This window comes from Lepidochelys olivacea, assembly GCF_965140295.1.
Source record: "Lepidochelys olivacea isolate rLepOli2 genome assembly, chromosome: 2".
NCBI lineage: Eukaryota > Metazoa > Chordata > Testudines > Cheloniidae > Lepidochelys > Lepidochelys olivacea.
The window spans coordinates 77,514,463-77,536,682 of NC_140412.1; the positions used below are offsets into that span (position 1 = coordinate 77,514,463).

Genomic DNA, 22,220 nt, shown 5'->3' on the forward strand with positions numbered 1-22,220 from the left:
CAGCCCAATTTTGGCGGCAGAAACTAGTGCGTCAACTGAGAACACGTCTTAAAAGCCGACCCTGACGGATGCTGGCCCATCATGCTGCAAAAACCCCGCCCTGGCTAGCGCATGGATCCTACTGTTTTCATCCAACAATTTGGCCCTCGCCCTCCAACTTCCATGGCCTGAGTAGGGAACAGCGCAAGAGCGGCTACCCTCCTTCCCTACTTAAACGGCACGATTTGGCTTTGGGAGTCTCCAAGTGCCAGGATGCAGGTGCCAGATCTGGGTACTCGCCTTCTGAGTGTCCGCCCAGGGCTGCGGGGTGGGGGCGGGCCGCAAAACTCCCCCAGATCCCACCAGCCTGCGCACGTCGCTCCAGTCTCAGAGGAGGCCCTGGCAGTGCCCGCCGAGGCAGGAGAAGCAGAAGCGGAAAGTCCTGCCGTGGCTCTCTGCGCTGCTGCCGGCGCTGTCCCTGCGCGGCGGCCGCTGCTTTAGCCCCGCGCCCGGGGGCCAGGGCTGGGACAGGCCCCGCCGCGTGCGCGCCCGCGGACGAGGAGGTGGCGCCTCTCGCCCGCTTCCCCCGGGCTCCGGCCAAGGTAGGTCCTCGGCGGCTGGAGAGCCCCTGGCGGGCGGCTGGGAGCTGGCTGCGGCGGGCCGCCGAGCAAGTGCAGCGAAACGGGTGGAAACAGGAGCGGGAGTTCCGCATAGGCCGGGCGGGGGCAGCTAAGAGCGGCTGGGCTGTGAGATTTACCGCAGGTCCGGGCATCCTGGCGGGGATCTGGGAGCGTGGCAGGGCGAAGGGGGTCTGGTTCCTCCCGGCCGGGCAGGGGAGGGTGCAGACAAAGGGTTGCAAGCACGAGTCTTGCTTATCCAGACACGCTTCTCCTCGGGGAGAAGTGAGCGGCGGCTTGCAATGGGTGTGACGGTACTTGGGGGCAGGGGAGAGGCTCTGGGGAGTGGATGGGTTAAGTGGGATGCAGAGATTAAAGGGCACGGCGCCGGCTGCAGGGCACACAAAGGCTATTGGCTAGATCAGGAGCGTTGTGCCTGGTCCCTCTTGCACTTCTCCAGGGACCACGGGACGGAGCGCTCTTTCTTGCGAGATCACATAGTGTATTTCTAACCTCAAGCTTGGCGGTTGCTCCTAGTTTGCCGCTTGTGAGGTTTTGAGAGAGCTTCACTCTGATGCTATTTGCTTACACTACAGAAGCAAAGGACAGCACCTCCTCGCCTTAATCGCAACAGGTCTGGCTTGTCCTAATAGAAAGTTTTCGATTCTCCCCCTCCTCCCCTGCAAATTGCCCAGGCCCACTTGAGGACAGAGATCTCGCATGAGAGACCAGGAAGATCTCGAGAGAGATCATTAATTTCTTTAACACGTTATCTGTATTACTTCGTTCAGCATTTATGATCTACATTTGCAAGGAGAGAGGTGTGTGTTTATTTGGGGCTTTTGTTATTACCACACAAATTCTCCAATCTTTTTTGTTATCCTCAGGTTGGGGCTCAATTTTGTAAATGTCCATGTTTTAACTTTACTGCTGCAAGTAAAGTGTTTATAGACTAACTGCCTGACCCTATAAACTCCTGGTTTGAAAAAGGAATACCTATAGTACTATATGAATAATACATATGTAGTATTGCAAAAGAGCTATGTACAGTAACAGATGCCAACACTGAATCTTGTGGTCTGTAATTTCTGTGGTTTCCCCATTCAGACATTGCCACCAGTTTTTACTGACTAAACACTGAGTAAAGTGTCATCCCTATCCCCTTACTGACACTTTTTACAATAGTAATATCAAAACACTTTTCATCTTCCAAGCACTTTAATTCTCAGGACAACCCTGAGGCTAAATATTATCTCCATTTTACAAATGGGGGAAACTAAAGCAGATGGTAGAGCCAGATTAAAAAAATTGCAACAGACAGTTACACAAAAACACAATTGGTGAATTTACCAAAATAACAATGTCCTAACGTAATGTGTGGTGGACATCCTTGAGATAGGATAAACAATTTGCTATAATACTTGTTTCAGAGATCTTGCAGCTCAAGTGGTAGAAGCTTGTCTTTTGGAACTGAAGGACCAAGGTTCTAATCCTAGCTCCTAAACTGTGTGTGAGATTTATATATATAGCTGGGGCTGTTACACATAGATTTATTACAACCAAAGATTATCATAGTTAGGCCCAATGCTCCCTTCCATTATGCAACATGTTGGAGAACAGAGGCTCTAAAATCTCAGGAAATGGAGCAAAGAGTGGTACATACAGAGTCGACAGGGTTAGGTGGGATAACCTGCCATCACTACTATGTAGTTGCCAACATGGAGGGAATGGTGTCATTATGAAATGGAGCTGTGTGTTTAATGGAGAGTATGACTGGCTGGCTGGTCAGAGGAATTGAGGAGTATCTGTTCTGTGTGGCATTTTTTTCACTTCCAGTGTGGCAAAAAACACACACATTTAATTGTAAAAAGAAAAGGAGGACTTGTGGCACCTTAGAGACTAACACATTTATTTGAGCATAAGCTTTCTTGAGCTACAGCTCACTTCTGAGCTGTAGCTCAAGGAAGCTTTGCTCAAATAAATGTGTTAGTCTCTAAGGTGCCACAAGTCCTCCTTTTCTTTTTGTGGATACAGACTAACACGGCTTCTACTCTGAAACCTACAATTAATTGTGTATCCAGTTGACTCTGCACTCTGTGATTCCTTACAAAATGATCACACGAGTGCACCTGTCTTTGGAGAGCAAAGAGCAGCACAGCAACTGAGCCAGGCAGTCATGATGCCAGGGCTGGGGGGGAGAGAGTGCTAAGCTTTGTCCTTTTGGGATAGCAAAGTATTCTCTGGAGATGTGAGGTAACACTCCAGCCTGTCTCATGAGCTCCAGGGCGTGATGTGATGGTTATTTGGAAGAAAGAAAGCACCAGAGTTCAAGTATGCTTTTCCCTTCTGCAGGCTTTTTACCTGGAGAGGACTATGCAAGGGCTAGAGAGAATTATCATATTAGAAGAGATGCTAAAGAAATGTCAGAGCCCATGTGTCCTATTGTTTGTTTTTACAAAACCTCTCTGTACATCAGTGTGAGGTGTCCTTGCAGCCAATGAAGAAAGAAGAGAAAATTGTGTGAGGAATGACCCCCTCTTGTTGAACTGCCTGTCTGTAGGTGCCTACGGCCATCAGATATTTGTCAAATGTCACATTTCACAGAAAGTGAGGGGTCTTTTCTTGTTTTTTTGCCTAACAAAAATTAATAAAAGAAAATTCATTTCAATGGATGGGCAAAGGTTTGGGATGGCTTTTATTTATGTATTTTCCCTGTGTTAAAATGTTTGGTGCTAAAATATTCAAAGAAACCGATTCGTGCTTCAAACAATAGTCTGTTAATGAATGTCATGCCATCTAGTGGACATAAGGAAAATGGAATATCTAAAGTTCTAGACGTAATGACAAGTCTCTTTATCCACACTTACTCAACTATCTACCAAATGAAGCAGCAGGATATGAACCCTAACGTTTTTATGATGGTGGTTGGGCCTAACTTAACAACATGACTTAATGCCAGAAGATCCACCTGAATATCCCTCTCCATGAATTTCCTTATGTTCTGTTTCTCTTTGCTTTTTGTATAGTGGAATCAGAACCTTCAGTTTTTTTGTTACTGGGACATCATGTGCAAGTCCATTGCCATGGCTTTGATACTTAGTAACATAGCATTGCTCCATATTCACTGTGAGAGCGCCTCTGTCTTGCTGCTGGCTAAGATCCATGAGAATAGCGACCTGCCTTTGTACGCAAACCTCTTCAACCACCTGCCAGCTCACCTGTCTTTTAGATGCCCTTTATGGTCAGCTTAGGCCACCACACAACATGACAGTGGAACCCGCTTGGCACAACAAGTGGTTAGTGACGACAGTTGTTAATCACTCTCTTATTTCGGACCCAACCATCTGTTCACTAGGATTTGATCTGTGGTCATCTCTGAACTGGTTTAGAACAAGACCAGACAACTCTCTTTAAATTGAGTTGTTCTAATGACCTGCGATACAGCTATAGTCAACTTCACTCTGTCACTTATCCTTGACAAGTGCCCACTGACTTATTTTGATGGTGGGCTATCAGCTCTCCACCTGGTGGCTGATGATGCCATCAAATGGCTGGGCACATTGTGCATGTGCTGGGAGAACCTTAATAGTATCGAAGTCTAGTATAATGACCTGTTTGTTTTTTTAAACATTTTAACAATATTTAAACAGGTAGAGAGCTCTCAGTGGTGCTAGGGGGTCTTACTCATATTGGCTTTTTAGATAAATAGAGAACTTAATACTCTTGGAGGATCATATAAGCTAATAGTTTTATCAGACCTTGTGGAAACCTCAGATGAAGAGAGAAATAGCTGTGGTGTGTGCAGAATTATTTGTAAAGTACACTTGCCCCAGGGTGAGCTGGCCCTTAGAGAAGGTTGAGGCTTCTTGCCATGCTCAGCTCCCCTCCCCAGGTGAAGGAGATGAGTGCTGAAGTCACGTGACAAGGGTCATGTAACCAAACCAGGCCTGCTGGGGGATGAGAGCAGAGGAAGACTCTGGGAAGAAGAAATGAGACCTGGGAGTCAGTGTGCCATCAAGAGTGAGAGGGCTGTGAGTGTAGAAAGAGGCCCTGGGAAGAAGCAAGACCACCCAGTTTTTAGGGTTTGCAGGGCTGGGACTCCATTATAGAGGGTGTGTGTGGGTTCCCTCTATACTGCCACCTAACCAGGGTGATGTGTATACCTCTGTGCTTGGAGAGTCAATTTATGCTGCCACCTCATGAAGTGATGTAGTGACCTCAGAATAAGGGGAGGATGAAAGGATTGACTGGAGCCCAGGAAGAGTGATTGACTGATTATGTAGTAGGAGATGTGGAGCATGGGATGTACCTACTTTCCTGTGTAACATAACAATACACAAAACAGAATATCATTTTTATTTTCATACAGTCAGGCATTTAGGCTTATAGGCACCATTATGTTAGGATTTTCTTTGGAAAAATGCTGTTGGTTTATGTTTAATGTATGTGCCCGGATAAATGGACGCCTGCTATCCTTCAAAGGCGGAAAAAATGTAAGTACATATTGTCTTCCTGAGTCTGTTGATAACCTGAAGGTTATGGACAAAGGGAGAGACTCTCTGCAGGTGTCCACAACAGCCTAATGGTTCTTATTCTATAATCCTTGTTAGTCATTTTGTTGGTAGTGGATTTATATACAGTGTTTCAAACTGTTCACTCAGAAAGTACAATTAGTTTAGTGGTTAAGGTATAGTAGATCAGTTTTCATTAGTGCTAGAGTGAGAATTTGGGTGCCCATGGACTGCACTGGAATTCTTATTTAGTGGTGTTTTAGGTGGTTGAAATCCATTAACAAACTCAAACTGCGTGAAGAAGGTGTTCCACTGCTTCCTGTTTTGTCAACCTCTTTTGAGAAGTCAGGGCTCCCTGGCTTGATTTTTGTCTCCCATCCGATTGAAATGCTGCAGTACATCATGGGAGATGTAATCTGCCCAGGGTGTTTTCCCCATAGAGGATAATGGGGGCATGAGACACCTGGACAACAAACCTCAAGTCACTGAGGCAGCTCAGGGGAACGCAGATTAGTCAAACTAAGCTGAAATGAAATGTGTTGATCTAGTTCAATAAACCTAAATAAAACATGTAGGTGTGGGAATATCTAAACTGTTGAAACAAAACATTGTGATACTTTTAAACTGAAATTTTTCTGAACTTCCTGTTTCTCAATTTTTTGATATTTCAACTTTTCTTCCCAGTTTTGGATCAAAATAATTTTTGAAATATTGGATTTCCAATGGGATGAAAACTTGGAATTTTCAACTAGCTCTACTTTTTAACTTTTCTTCACTCTAGTCCGAGCTTTCTATAGGTAAAAAGTCATTTCTGGAGGAAGGGAATCCGACTAACATGACTCTCCTGTATACCTAGTTTGGCAATACAGAGAGATCATGGAAACAATTCTTAGTCCTGAGCAATTCCTATAGATGAAAAGGAGGCTATTTTGCTGGCAGCATACAGTATTTAATATATTTTTGTAATTAAACTGCCAGTTCCTGTGTTGGGGCGTTGGTCTACTGGATACATTCTAAGGTATCTATAGAAAGTCAGAAGGTTTTTTTGTATGGTATATTACCTGTCTAGAAAATATTAATATCCTGTGACATTGAGTTCAAATCAAAGACTTCATTGCAAATCTGGGGAAAATTCCCCTTTGAATAGAAAGACACGCATTTCAGATGCTTAAAAAGAGCTGTTCTCAGTAGACTGTTTAATACATTCAGAATGTCCAAATTATGTATGGTCGACATTATGAAACCAACTTGCACTGTAATTTTAGTGGCTTAGGCCCCAAATCCAGCAAAAAAACTGAAATTGATGGGACTACTTGCATGCATAAAGTTAAGTGCTTTGCTGGATCAGGACCTTAGCCACTGAGATCACTCCTGTGCATTTATGATCTGTCTGTTGTTTCCCAAGGGAGCTCTGATGTTATGTTCCATTCTTGTGGTCTAATTCTTAACCCCTTGTCTTGGGTAATTATCCAAAATTTGGGACATTGCCAGATTGTTTCCATTTGGAGGAGAAATTGATTATGAGAATCAGGTATTTCTTAGGTGCAATCCTGTTTATTTACAAAGAATGTACACGAAGTGCTGTTTCCCTGAACACAGTGGGAACGAATGAAAGGAAACTTTCCTTGTTCAGAAATCCATGCATGCCTTTTCAAGGAGTACTCTGACTAGGAGCGGCAGAAGGTCCCTAAAAGTGGGGAGGGGGCACTGGTGCCCGAACTGTGGTCCCACCCCTTCACGCTACCTCTTCCCTCTGAGGCCCCACCCTCTGTCCTCCATTGCTCACCCTTATGGCCAATGAAAAGTGGGAGGGCCATGGCCCCTTTGTCCCCCTTGTTCCGGCACCCCTGACTTTTCCCCCAAGGAAGCTCTGTCTGTTGGCTTCCTCCCCGGGGCCAGACACCAGTGCTGCTCTCACTATCTGCTGGCTTTTTCCTTGCTTTCTGGTTTTTCTCTGTCTTTGACTCACATGCTCCTGCAACCAGTCAAGGTAGCAGCCCCTACATTTGCAATCAGTCTCTAGGAAAATCCCTTAGGCCTCATGGCTTAGGTTATGCTCAGGTCCTTGCCAAGCTGGCCCCTGCCTTTAGTGGTGCCTTCTTTTGTTTCAGCTGTCACCAAACAAAGGGAGCATTTAATTGTTCCTTCATTTAGCCTGAATGAAGGGTGCTTAGTACAACTATCGACTTTTACTAGGTCTGTGATTGATGGCTGACATTAATACTTTGCAGCATAACACTACGATACTGCCATAATGAAAAACATGTATATAAAATTTGATATTTTTCTAACACGTTTAAAATTCCATCAATATTATAACTGCACATTTGCAGTTTAAAAATCTTTGCTCAGTGAGCATATGGGAGATGTCTATGCCATAGCTGTCTGCTAGCTCTCACTAGAGCCTAGATTTTTATTTACTTGTCTCTTGCCTCCATCTCACCCACTTCTGAAACTGAAGACGGATCAATCAGTTTGTTTTAGCTGTACATGTAGTCTTTTCATAGTTGAAACACATTCTGTCTCCTAGGACTACAGATCTTTGAAAGACAGAGATCCATGGCGTGAACTCTAGTGTTACTTTCTGGAGATGGTGAGGATGATAAAGAAAATACAGATAGGCATTGCCTCCATACATTAGGGCTTCAAATCTTTTGTGCCTGATATAGGCTAGAGAATACTGCATATAAAACTCCTGGGAGTTGCTTTTCTTCAGGCAGAGATGCTTCAGTGATCAAGCAGAGCAACTCTGTATTTGTTTGACTTGCAGTTACTGCTAATTATTCAGTTATTTGTGGAAAACCTCTTGCTAGTTGGAATTAAAACTACTTCTAGAATATCCTTGTTCAACAAAGATTAGCATAATTTGTTTGACAGTGTAACTATGTTTATATTATTACTCTTTCCCCTAGTGCCAAACAGAATCTAATTTCCCCAAACTAAATCAGTTTTTTAGGCCCAGAGTCAAATTAATTGTTTTTTGACATTAATACAATGTTCAGTTGAACAGCTGCAAACATAATCTGCTACCACCCCTAAGAAACATAAAGGGACTAATCAGGACATTAGAGTTGCTACTAATCTGAACATTGTTGGCAATAGAAAGGAGCAAATCATTTTGAGACGTTCTTACCCGCCCCCGTTAGTGAACAGACTGAGAAATAATGAAATGATTCATTATTTGAAATTGTTTGTAAATGTCTTCAGTGAATAATTCCTGGTTTGTATATTGTTTACATATTTGCAGTCTGCACTATGTCTGTCTCTGATTGGGTGTAACTAATCAACATAAGAGGAAAGTGGTAGGTGTAGTATATCTTGACTTTAGTAAAGCTTTTGATACTGTCTCGCATTACCTTCTCATAAACAAACTAGGGAACCTAGTGCAACCTAGATGGAGCTACTATAAGATGGGTGCATAACTGGTTGGAAAGCCATTCCCAGAGATTAGTTATCAGTGGTTCACGGTCATGCTGTAAAAGCATAATGAGTGGGGTCCCGCAGGGATCAGTTCTGGGTCTAATTCTGTTCAGTATCTTCATCAGTGATTCAGATAATGGCATAGAGAGTACACATATAAAGTTTGCTGATGTTACCAAGCTGGGAGGGGTTGTAAGTGCTTTGGAGGATAGGATTATAATTCAAAATGATCTGGACAAACTGAAGAAATGGTCTGAAGTAAATAAGATAAAATTCAATAAGGACAAATGCAAAGTACTCCACTTACGAAGGAACCATCAGTTGCAAAATGGGAAATGATTGTCTAGGAAGGAGTACTGAGGAAAGGGATCTGGGGGTCATAATGGACCACAAGCTAAATATGAGTTAACAATGTCATACTGTTGCCAAAAAAAGCAAACATCATTCTGGGATGTATTAGTAGGAGTGTTGTAAGCAAGACACAAGAAGTAATTCTTCCACTTTACTCCATGCTGATTAGGCCTCAACTGGAGTATTGTGTCCAGTTCTGGGTGCCACATTTCAGGAAAGATGTGGACAAATTGGAGAAAATCCAGAGAAGAGCAACAAAAATGATTAAAGGTCTAGAACACATGACCTATGAGGTAAGACTGAAAAAATTGGGTTGTTTAGTCTGGAGAAGAGAAGGCCGAGAAGAGACATAACAGTGTTCAAGTACCTAAAAGCATGTTACAAGGAGGAGGGAGAAAAATTGTTCTTCTTAACCTCCTGAGGATAGGACAAGAAGCAATGGGCTTAAATTGCAGCAAGGGAAGTTTAGTTTGGACATTAGGAAAAACTTCCTAATTGTCAGGGTGGTTAAGTACTGGAATAAATTGCCTAGGGAGGTTGTGGAATCTCTATCATTGGAGATTTTTTAAGAGTAGGTTAGACAAAGATCTGTCAGGGATGGTCTAGATAATACTTAGTCCTTCCATGAGTGTAGGGGACTGGACTCGATGACCTCTCGAAGTCCCTTCCAGTCCTGTGATGCTATAAGTCTGTGCAAACCTGGTAAAGTGCTCCATAATGACCAGGATATACTCATACCTGCTGCTTTTCTCAAAATGAAGAAAGTCAGCTGAGACTAGTTCAAATGGTTCTGTGTTACTAATAGGATGTAAAAGAGCTTTGGTATATTGGTGCAGTCTCCTCTGTTTCAAGAAGTGACAAGCCTGAGTTACATAGCGCTGAATATCCTCCTTCATATGGTGCCAGTAAAAATGGTTTCTAGCGATGTTAATAACTCGGCAAGTAGGTGACCCATGTTTTTCTGTAACTCTGCATAGGACCTTGTCTTTGGTACCTTTCAGATACTACCAACTGGACTGTGAGTAACGATTTTTGAGATAAAGAACACCAGTTGACCAAAATGGATTGTGAATTTGGCAGGGCTCTAATACCAGCCCTGTTTCCTTCCAAGTAGCTCCAAAGGCTTGTTCCAGGACAAATTGCTTACCCACTGCCTCTATTACTTCAGGTTCTGATTAGCTCCTTTGTAGTCCTGTTTCTATCCTTATGGAAGGGATGAACTCTAGCTTCGGCATTTCCATTGGCGGCTGCTGCACAGTTACCGCACAGAGAGGGAGGTGGCTTCTCAAGTAACCACATCCTAGAACACCTACGGATTTATACGTTAAAACCAATGTCTTGAATTCCATCTGGAAGATAACGGACAGTGGATCATAGAGCACTGACACTAAAGATTCCAGGGAGATACTGTGTCTAATGTAGCGGTGGCACATTCCGTTCTAGCTTCATCTTCTGACTGATCTTCAGATGTAGCTCCGTGCACTACAGCAATATAATTTAGATATGACAAAACAAACAACTGTGGCGAGGTTCCATTTCTGAAATAAATGGTCACAGACATCTCCCCAGGCATGGATGAAAACAAAATCTGTTGGCCACAGCTGCTCTCTGAACATCTAGGTACTACTCAGGCTCTAGAGCATGGGTTCTCAGGACAAATTATTTGATCGCCTCACAGTGCGGCCACCAACTCTTGCTAGTGGCCGCTCTCATACTTTTTCCTAAAATATGTAATTTGTGAAAACAAATAAATATGCACATATACACGTCCAAATCATTGTAATTTATTTATTGCTAGCTAGTAAGTCTGTTATGAAAAGTGATATTAACAAACATACAAGTATCACTATTCACAGCAGGCTTATTCAGCCCTGACAAGCCTGGGGACAAATTAAACTCTGGATGGGTGGGTCAGGGGAGACAGCGAGGGGATAGAGCAATCAACACCAAGGCGGTGCATCCAGAAGCACAAGGGAGGGGGAAGGGCTGCTGCTTTGCTCGCTCCCCCAAATCATAGTCCAGGAGGCTGTGGCCGCAAGAAAAGCCCCTAGTGGCCACATTTTGAGAAATTCTGCTCTAGAGGCTCCGACACTATGAATCTGTGTCATCATGTTGATTGTTAGACTCCCTCAGTCTTGCCAATTCCCTTTGTAGCCAACAGCATTCTCTCTGTATTTGTCCAGGTTGGTGGTAGCCACTTTTAAAACCCCAGAAAGGATGTTCCAATGGATCAAATACGTGATGACACTGCAAATTCTGTTCTCCTGTATTAATGGTTGTGTGATGGAACAATTAAGATATTACTGTAATTTATCATTTGGATTGTCGTCATTCTGGTCTGTTGCTGTGCCATCACATCTGACCCCTCATAAACTATAGGATCTGCCCTTGGGCAGGAGCACAGAGAAAAATTTGAATTGTGTATTAAACATTTCTAATTTTCTCTTTGTTGGTTGATTAATTACATAAGTCATCCGTTTGGGGTGAGAAACAAAATCACCTGAAATATGCAACTAACTGATGCAAAATTTCCAACCAAATATACATTTAGATATTCAATTTCAGTGACTATTTTAGCGTTGAAGCTAAAAATGTTCTTTTTGCTTGTGTTCACATTGATGAAGCTCAAGCTCCAGAATGCTCCCTAATATCAAACACAAATGGGTTATGAATAGAGCTGTGTGGATAACTGATATTTTTGATTTACTCACAGTCCCTTCCCCCCCTGTCCCTGTTGTTCTGCCCCCCCCCCCCCCCCCGCAACAATCAGGTCAACCCAAAACTGAAAGTATGAAAGCTTTGAATAAATAAACATTCGTTGGGGCAGAGAGGGAGAGAGTGTGTGACTCTCTAGTCTGGTGTTTTAATACAAAATGGAGCAGCTTCAACAGGAGATATTGAGGGAGACTCACCCCCAGAATACCCAATAGCTTGGTGGCTAGTGCATTACATTAGAGGGGGGAAGACTTGGGTTCAAGTCCCTGCTCCAGATGCCTCCCCTGGCGTGGGGGCTTGAACCCAGGTCTTACAAATCTGAAATGAATGCACTGGCCTAGGGCTATGGCAGATGAGTAGGCCACCTCCTTGGTTCTGCGAATGGTGCCTAAGTTTCCTTGTGAAATTAGCCCAAAAATATCAAAACATTTCATTTTGGCATTTCTGAAATTTTTTGGTTTTGCATCTGAAATAATTTGCTGAAATTGACATAAATTTGTGAAATGTATCTGTTGTCCCAAATCTGCATTTTTTTTGCTTGGAAAAATGCTGAGACCAAAAAATGTGCCTATCTTGAGTTATTAATACAGTCAAAGCAAAATTTACTTTCTTAATCAAACATTTGTAGAAAAATATCTTCCCATTTTCTTGGCTTTACTAACTGCCCATTGCTAGTAATTGTATTTTACGCCCATAAAATTTGCCTACCTTTTCAACTGGATACTGCATTCTTTATTTATTTTTGACCCAAACCGGGGTGCACTGTTGATATGCTCCATTTAACAACTACCACTTGATAGGTAGCTGGATTTTAATAGCAAGTGAAATTATTTCTATGTTTTGCAGTAGGTTTATGGTGTACAAATAATGGGGTGTACTATGAAGTTTTATCAGTACAGAGGACCCAATTCTGCCCTCATTTTCACCTGTGTTACTCCCTTTGAAGTTAATGGGAATTGAACGTGCATATTTGAGGGCAGACTTGAGACATTAGTTAGCATATAAATGACACTGATTTACACTCCCAAAACTAGAGTAATGTAGAACACCACTGAAGGCTGGGTCTGCACTACAAAATTTTGTTGGCATAGCTATGTTGGTCAGGGATGTAAAAAAATCCACATCCCTGACCAATGTAGCTATGTTGGCACAGAAGATCTCCTTGTGTCCATATAAGTTACTTCTTCACTGGGGGGGGGGGGGTCTTCAGGTATAGCTATACCAGTATAACGGTAGCGGCAAAGCCTTCCCACTGTAAACTAGCCCTAAGTCGTCTCTCAGTTTCTTTCTTGTTGTTGCCATAGGTTAAGGTCATAGGTCAAGTCTTCTAAATTTTTTAAAATCATTTTTATTGTTCTTCTCTGGACTTTCTCTATTTTGTCCACATCTTTCCCAAAGTCTGGTGCTCAGAACTGGACACAGTACTCCAGTGGAGGCCTCCCCAGTACTAAATAGAGCTGGACAATAACCTCCAGTATCTTGCATACGATACTCCTGTAAACAAATCCCAGACTATTAACCTTTTTTGCAACTGCTTCACATTGTTGACTCATATTCAATCTGTGATCCATTATAACCCCCAGATCCTTTTCAGCACTACTACCACCTATTCCCCAGTGTGTAGTTATGCATTTAATTTTTCTTTCCTAAGTGAAGTACTTTGCACTTCTGTGTATTGAATTTCATCTTGTTGAGTTCAGACCAATTCTCTAATATAAGGTTGTTTTGAATTCTAATCCTGTCCTCCAAAGTGCTTGCAACCCCTCCCAGCTTGGTGTCATCTGCATATTTTATAAGCATACTCTCCACTCCATTATCCAAGTGATTTTAATTAAAATATTGAATAGTATTGGGCCCAGGACTGACCACTGTGGGACCCACTAGATGCACCCTCCCAGTTTGACAGTAAATCACTGATTGCTACATTTTGGGCATGGTCATTCAACCAGTTGTGCACCCATCTTATAGTAATTCCATCTAGAACTTATTTCCCTAGTTTGCTTATGAGAATGTCATGAGACTGTGTCAAGAGCCTTGCTAAAATCAAGATATATCATGTCTACTCCTTGCCCCTATCCACTAGGCCAGGAACCCTGTCAAAGAAGGAGGTTAGATTGGTTTGGCATGATTAGTTCTTGACAAAGCCATACTGGTGATTACTTATAACCCTATTATCCTCTAGGTGCTTACAAACCAATTGTTTAATTTGTTCAGTATCTTTCCAGGTACCAAAGTTAGGCTGACTGGCCTATAATTACCCTAGTCCTCTTTGTTCCCCTTCTTTTGAGGACACTCGCATGCTACAGTAATGGTCATTAGTAAATCTTAGAATCAGGCTTCTGCTGTGAATAGTCACTGCTGCAGCTGATGGCTAATGAGTGATTTATAAAAAATAAACTGAATAAAATTCAAATTTCACTTTCTGTTGACTTAGTTCTGTTTCAGAGAACATTCCTATCAGTAAATGTATTTGCTAATAAAGCTAAGGAAAATAGACAACTAAGAAGCATGATTGCCATTGGAAGTAAAGATCCAGACCCTTAGGTGGTCTGAATTATTGTAACTACATTGATTTTTAGTGAAACTACACTTGTTTATCTCAGCTGAGGATCTAACAGTTTGTTTAAAAAGAATTCATGGAATAGTGAGAGTGAAATTTAAGAATAGACTTAATTCAAATTCAGGTGAGAAAAGCTGAAGTGAAGACAGACCAACTGAATGTAGATTACCTCTACCTACAGCATTGCAGGAATGAAGCAGGCTGTGACCTTATTACTAACTGTGTGTATACAGTGGTTGGCTCAGATCCAGAGTGTTAAGTACAGACCCTACTTAGACCATTTGGGCCATGTGCTAAGATTACTTTTGTACCTTGTTTTTTCTGACATTTCACATGTTGCGCTAAAATCCAATGTGCAAAATTGCATTAATTACATCATTTCTTGCTATTATGCTTATGGATATGGGGTGAAATTGCCATTAGGGCACTTAATCATATGACAGTTACAGAACAGGGAGAGCAATGGACCTTTATTTTTTATCAAGAAGCATAATCAGAGAAACTTGAGAAGGGGAAAAAGCTGCCAGTAGCAATTATATCTACCATTACCTGTGGCAATATTGATTGCCATAGGTAATGGTAGATATAATTCCTACTGGCCATGAAGTGTTAAGGGTCTGTACTTAACACTTCATGGCCAGGCTTAGGGAGTGTTGCTTTACTTTTGTTAGTCTGTGTATAGGAACTGTAATTTGTCTCATCTACTGAGGCAAAGCTCTAGCTAAACCTTACCAGCCCCATCTTCCACATTGCAGTAGCCTCCATAGGCCATGAAAATAGGAAGAGACATAACTTTCTTGAGACCTCAATAATATATTTCTTACAGGTCTATATAGTATCTCTTAGAGATGTGTAGATCCTGCAGTTCAATTCACAACAGATTGAACATGAAGAGATGCTTCACTGCCAAATGCAATGCACTGCAGCTCATTTGCTCCGAGGGCCTTGTAGCCCCTTAGCCACTCCCCTCCCCACTGAAGGCCAAGGAAGGCTCAGCAGTTTCTCCAGCTGCACTGAGACCAATGAAAGTTAAGAGCCTAAATACCTTTGATGTGGCCCTTGTTGACCTTCTCCCCAGGTTTCCTGGCAGCATTCGGTGATTGCTGGCTCTAGCATGCCTTTCTAGGGCTTCCTAGTTGTGGGCTTCAGTCCTCACATGCTATAAATAGACTTGGAAGGATTCTATTTTTATTGGTAATATTTCTATTGATGATAGAAATTTACAGATAGGCAAAGTAAGAAAACTACTTTTTGGAGAATTTACTAGAGTTTGATTTAAGGATATTTACTTAGTATATATTTGACATGTAATGTTGACAATTTGTAGTTTAATGGTTATAATGCTTTCTCTTTTTAAATCTCAATGTTTGTCTTTAAACAATGGTCTGACACCCTCCCCCCCCAATAATTTCCCACAATCATGAAATTTTACATCAATAAAACTGGAAAAAATGGTTAAAATAAACTAATATCCATTGAAATTATATAAAAAAAAATCAAATTCTGCCAAGCCTAGCTATAAAGTTGTTCTTGGGGGAAAGATGCATTCTAAATAGGGTAGTGGGAGCTGGGAAAACACTAGTGGATGCACTGCTAGCTAGCCAGACTCTGGGCAGGGGCAGAAGTGCTCTGTAGTCCCTAACATAGTAGCTAGAGAACCACTGGCAGGATACAAGTGACTGAAGTTCACCCATTAGAACATGATTCCAAATTCTTCTTGTGCTTTGCAGGCAGTTCACTAGTTTCTCTAATTTATTTGTTGTTGAATGTCATTTGCTGAAGAATTTCTTGAGGGCAAATTCAGAGGCGTTCTACGGAATCTCTTACAGTCAGAGTCCCTTAGATTTACGTAAGCGCCCTCTCTGAAACGTGAGGGAATCCAAGTTGGTGTAATTTAAGAACCAACCAGCCAGAAGAAAGTGTAAATAAAGTAGGCATGTCCTGCTTTAATTTTCATCTTCTAATGCTATCCTGTTAGGGGCCAGAAGAGAGGATTAGAGCAATTAGACTTCTTTACACACAGACTCAGTGGGACAAATTCAGAAATGAGAGTGTATGTGCAAGATGGGTAGAATGACTTACATGTTGGTAAGAGGGTGTGAACTTAAGTGAGTCAAAGCATGTAACGAATAACTTCAGAGAGTATACTGATGTAACATAGATGTTGAAGGGGTGGGGAAAAAGTGTAAATTATACCCATTAGACTTCTGTATTTTCATAGACTACTTAGGGCCTGATCTAGCTCCCATTGAATTTTAGATTTTCTTCCATAGTTCTTGGCCTTTTGTGCCTCCTATCTTTGAAAAGTGCTGAACAGTCACTCTGTGAAATTCAGCCCCCCTTTAATGTGTCTCAAGCTGAGCCTCCAAAAATCGAGGCATACAGAGTCACAAACACTGTTCCCTCTAAGCTGTATGCGTGTGCACATGCACACAGATCCTAAACCCCGCACACACGGCGAAACACCGCACTCACAAAAATTTGCACAGAAGCACAACAATTTGCACAGAAGAAATTTTTGTGCACATGGCCTGTCAAAAATTAGAGGGAACACTGGTCACAAGACGTTTTTTGGAAAATCTTGATGTACTCATGTTCTAATGAGTCAAAGGGACACCACTCAAGGGTGACAAACTAAATTCCTCAGCAACAACCCGATGCCACATCTCTCATCTTCAAACTTGTCATTGCGAACACTGGAAAAATCAAACCAACTCCCCCCAACAACCAGCTTATTGCTGGTCTTGCAGAAAGCCAACAGAGATTCTCAGGTGCTGAATTCCCGTTTTCTTGTTTTTCAGATGGGTTCCTATCTTGTTAATGCAACATTCCAGTCCAAAATAACAGAAGAGGCAGATATTATTGTTGGACTGATTTATACAGTGTTTGGTAAGTATGGTTTGTTTCATGATTATTTCACATTCCAAAGGTTTGATGAGAATGTAGGGGGTTTGGAAATGGAGTTAATTACTGACACGGATTACTTCAAAGTTTTCATAACAATAAAATAAAAGACTAGATTGACCTAATTACAACTTCTATAACGTTAATTAGTGACACATTTTTCATCAAAAAGCAAGTACAGTACCTATTCAATTTTAATCTACTATAATAGTTTGACAATAATAATGGTGTTTAACTTTGGAAGTCATTAAACATTTTAAAGAATGATTTACTGCAAAATATTATGTGGTTGGTTCAACTTATACCACCCGAGGTTCTGGTCAGCACTATTTTGTATTTCTGGTTATGGTGTTAACATTGAATCTTTAAATCCCAGTCCAGCATCAAAATCTAGTAGTGCAAACCCCTGTACGCATGAGGAGTCCCAGGAAAGTCATTGAGACTCCTCATGGGCACAGTGGCCCATGAAAGTAGATCTAGATGCAGGTTTAGAGCCTTATACATGAGCAATGAAGCAAAGTTACTCCTGGAACTGTAGCACTGAATTTCTTTGCATCTAAAATGTCAATCATTGACTTCACTAGATTTGAGCCCACTTATACCATTGGTGAATATGGTCTTATGAATTCTTTATGGGCGAGAAACAAAATGCATATTCTAGCTGAGAAAAGGCCAGATCCTTGGCTGTAGCTGAACTGCATACAGCACAAATTGCAGGGAGATGGGGAGAAAGTACCTTAAAATCACTGTTTCAATACCTGATACTACTCATATTGTGTGGAGTGCCAGTCCACCTGGTAACTGCTTTAATTTATGACTACTGACAGCTGGGGATTAGTATGATGTAGAAGGATCCCTTTCTCCTTTTCCCCTGCTACATTGTCAGTAGGGAATTGTGTAGACATCTCTACATTCATTGTATACAACTGGAGGACCTCCTTTGCACTAGTATCGTCTTCCCAGCGATGGATGCTGGATTTTGATCTGTGTGATGCAAATCCAGATGGGAGAATTTGATCCCTAGTCTCTGCTTTTGGTGAACCAAGTCAAGTGTTTCAAATGCGAAAACTGAGGGTTGTCTGTAAAGAACATCTCCTTCTAAACAACATTACCCCCCAAGTCTAGGAGCACCAATGCAGTACATCAGTCCTGCTTCATGTCTGGAAAAGCAAATAAAGAATCCAAGAGGAGAATTGTGGCATGACTGGCCAATGAATTGTAATTGGAAAGATAACTCTGTAACTTTGCAGGAACTGGTGTGTGTGTATATAAGTACTTTCTGATTAGAAACAAACACATGAGTCTTGCTCGTTGCTCACTGCAGGTGAAAACTAGAATTTTCTGGTGATGCTTTCATTCTGTTTCTGATATTCTGCATGCAGATCATCGTCAACAAAGCAGGGTGAAAACTTGCTCTCGCTGGAAAGTGAACTGCACATGAAATGGTGAAAATTCCATCTACTTCAGCAGTACATGTTATGCCCCCCTCTCCCGCCTTTTGCTAAAGAGGCATTCAGCAAGGTTTGTTGCCAACTAACTAGCTTTTTTTTATTTTCCCTTTCAGATCCCATGATAGCCAACCCTGCTCAGATCACTGGCTCGCTTCAGTGTGACTTCCCAGCATGCACTGTGTTAGTGGTGTCACATCTGCTGCAGGACCTCATAAGAGAAAGGAGCTGGCCTGTTGGGGCACGGGGTGTCAGGTAAGTTGCGTTTAAAAGAGGTACTGTGCAACTTTCATGTTAGATATAATGTTGTAACTTCCCCTCTTCCTCCACAATTTAATAACTAAAAAACTAACAACAAAGCTGACCTTCCCCAATATCCATGCTCCAGCAGAGTCCTAAAGCAGCTGTGACATCCACATGGTGCGTGCTGGGACATCCTATCAGAGCTTGAGCTGGTAATCCAAACGGGGCTGGGTGCTGTGGGACCTTGAAAGCAAACAGAAAAGGTGAGTTGTTGTTATGGAGCCAAGTGATGATCTTAGACCAGCTACTGAGAACATTCAAGTATTACTAAAGTGGATGGAATTTTCATGTGCTAGTTGCAATCCATTTTGATAAGTGCAAGTAATTTTAATGTTTAAGTTCCCACACCTTCAATGGCCACATGTGATCTCTTAGATCATGTCTCCTGTAGAGATATTTGTCATGAAATATTTGGTAGAGCGGGTGGAAAAATGGAAAAGCTATTACACAAAAAGCTTACCATTTCAAAGGTGTTGCCGTTCTGTAAGGTTCGAATCAAAATTATTGGCAAAATATATTTTAAAATGTTGATATTTTGAATTTTAGCTCCCCCCTTTTTGTCACTAAATGAACAATACCCAGTTTTGTTTTTTTTTCATTTCTCTTTTTTGTGTTTCCTTCTTCCACTCTAAGTTTTCAAAAGTTAAAGAATTTTTCAAAAATTGCAGTGGCAAAAGGAATTTTTTTTTAAATGGAAAAGTCAATATATATTAAGCAACTCAGGATATTGTTCATTCTGTGCTTTCAGTGGGGGTGAGGAGGAAGCAGGTGTGTGCATGCGGGAAATCCGACGTTTCAAAATTTTAACGTTTTTGGGTTTGGTGAAAAATAAGGAAAATGTTTAAAGCAGTTTTTGAAAAGTTTTCAGTTTAGAAAAAAGGCCATTTGAACTAAATGTCAGATTTCCCACATGCACCACCTGCTTCCCCCCCACCATCACTGAAAGCACAGAATGAACAATATCCTGAGTTGCTTAATACATATTGACTTTTCCATATAAAAAAAAATTCCTTTTGCCGCTGCAAACTTTTGAACAAAATGTTTTGACCAGCTGTAATATTATTACAATTGGACTAGATCTGGGGAAGTTTAATCCTGCTTCTCCTCTTCCTTTTCAAGAAAGTCTCCACCCTCAGACACCTGGGATAGGTTTAATAAAGTAGAAAACAGTTTGTTACTGCTTACTACAATTCCTTGTTAATCAAAATAACAATTAATCCAGCTAGCATAGTCCTTCAAGTGAAAGCAAGATAATTTGTGGAGAACATTTGAAAAAATACTTAGAGGATGGGGGTGGTGGAAATAAAATCCTACTGGACTGGTAAATATAAGGGTGTATGAAGTGAAGTAAAGCCTCTTACTGCTGTGCTGAAAGGTCAGTGCTGGGTTTTGGCATTGGGATTTGAATACATGACTTTCTAACCTAGAAATCGGCATGCTACTAGGTAAGCCATACTTTTCTCCACACCTATAAGAGCTAAGTTTTATCCTACTTGTTCAGAGCTAGCGAGCAAATTAATATTCTTTCTCCGTTAGTCATGTTGGAATGTTAGAAGTAGTATATCTTCTATTAGAATTATATCAAATCCTAATCAAATGAACTTTTTATCTGGAGATAATAGATCATTGAAGTTAATTTCTCCATGATTTACTTTGTATCCTTTAATCATTATCGCAAATGAATCTTAAATAAGGCATTTCTGGGAAGATGTACCAAATAAGGGGTATTAAGTGTTCAAAAAAATTAGAGTTGAATTAATTTCATCATAGAAAAAAGATCATCCCATAAACACTGAATAGGTTGGCAATGCACTACTCCTTGCAAAGAGTATTAAAAACGAAAAGCCAGTAATGAATTCCTCTTTTTATTTTATATTCCCCTATAGGAATATGCTCCTTGTGTGGAAACAGTGTTCTTTTGTATGTTTCCTACAAGAAAAAGAATTTGCTAAAACCAGCAGAATACTTCATGATCAACCTTGCCATCAGTGACCTTGGTATGACTCTGACCTTGTACCCTCTAGCTGTTACATCCAGCCTTTCTCACAGGTTTGTTCAATATGCAAATAGTATTTAACATCCACTGCACAGACTGGAGGCCTCTGCCAGCAGAGAGGACTGAATTATTCTGCCACTTCTGTAGAAAGTACAGGGAAGATTAATTACGGAGATTGAGAGAAGTTTGTTACATAAGAGCAGCTTTCTGAGCTGCTGGCTGCATTTAGTTTTCTAGGCTGAGGCCATTGCAATTTGTATCCCTCTTGGGAAAGGAGCATGGGGGTATTTCTTCCCTACAGTCACGCTACCTGCTGGCTGAAATCTTCCGTGGCAGGAATTGTAAGAACAATTGGAACATAGCTATTTTAAAAAAAAAACAACAAATCTAATATGCAAAGAAATCTGACGCTGTAGATGACTCCTGGGGATTAAAGTTATGGTTAATGTCCAATTCACAATTTGGTCTTCTTTCCAAATTAGCTCTTCTTTCTCTTGCCTCTACCTCCCTCATCCTTGCCAGTTTAACTGAATAGTATTCCATAATATCTGGCTTTTGTGATCTTTACATGGGGCTCAGAACCTCTAATAAATTCCCTTGCTGGACCCTAGGCAGTCTCTGGTATGCTGTGGAGTTTTCCCGTGGAAGCTCTTTGGGATTGTGGAGAGGAAAAAGAGGGTGCTTGTGGGACAGAGGAGAATGTGAATCTAGCCCAGAGTCTAATTTATTCAGATCAAAGGGATTTAGACACCTACCTGCCACTTTGGATGCTGAAGTCCAACATTTAAGAGCAAATGACATTTGCAAAATATCAGCTCAGCTGCTGCTGCCGAGCCCTGTAGGTACCTTAGAGACTTTAGATGCCTACATTTTAGTGGCTGAACATGCTCATAGCCAAGTCTTGACCTGCCCATCAGCTCTGTGCCTAACTCCCATCTACGCCCCAGCGGGATTCACGAGTTAGGCATTCCCCTATTGGGCCCCATCCAGGAGGTGTGCTCGGAGCATGTTGAAATTCACACAAAATGGCTGAAGGGTGAGGGGGCACTTCCTGGGGAAAGTGTTGATTTTTTTTGGATGAAATTTTTGTTTAAAAAAAAAAATGGGGGGCGGGGAGGTTTGATAAAGATCAAACAGAACCTGACCTCAGGGGGATGGAACACCGCAAATGTTTTGTTTTGAAATGACTTTGTTCTGAAAGGTATTGTACTTTAAAATATAAAATTAGAATATAATTGTAACCCTTCTGCCCGTCAGAGTTGGCAGCAACAAGGGCCGGGTTCAATATCTAGGGGTTCCATTCCAATAACACAATGCAAACCGGCTCGAGCCCCCACCCAGTGACCTGGGACAAATATATACCACCCCCGCTGGGCGCCTCCAAGAGGCAATACTTCCCCTCTCGCAAGCACATAG

General features: G+C 41.6%; 1 protein-coding gene across 1 annotated transcript in view; it reads left to right on the forward strand.

The window, feature by feature from the left end:
• Positions 1 to 256: 256 nt before the first annotated feature.
• The window catches only part of LOC311516367 (opsin-5-like), a gene marked incomplete at its 3' end in the record, with an annotated part of 58,965 nt that continues 37,001 nt past the window's right edge, over positions 257 to 22,220 (forward strand). The window contains exons 1-3 of the mRNA XM_084620348.1: positions 257 to 581; positions 16,955 to 17,042; positions 20,695 to 20,857. Coding sequence (XP_084476474.1) covers positions 16,955 to 17,042; positions 20,695 to 20,857 — 251 coding nt within the window. The 5' untranslated portion in view covers positions 257 to 581. The remainder of the gene's footprint in view (positions 582 to 16,954; positions 17,043 to 20,694; positions 20,858 to 22,220) is intronic.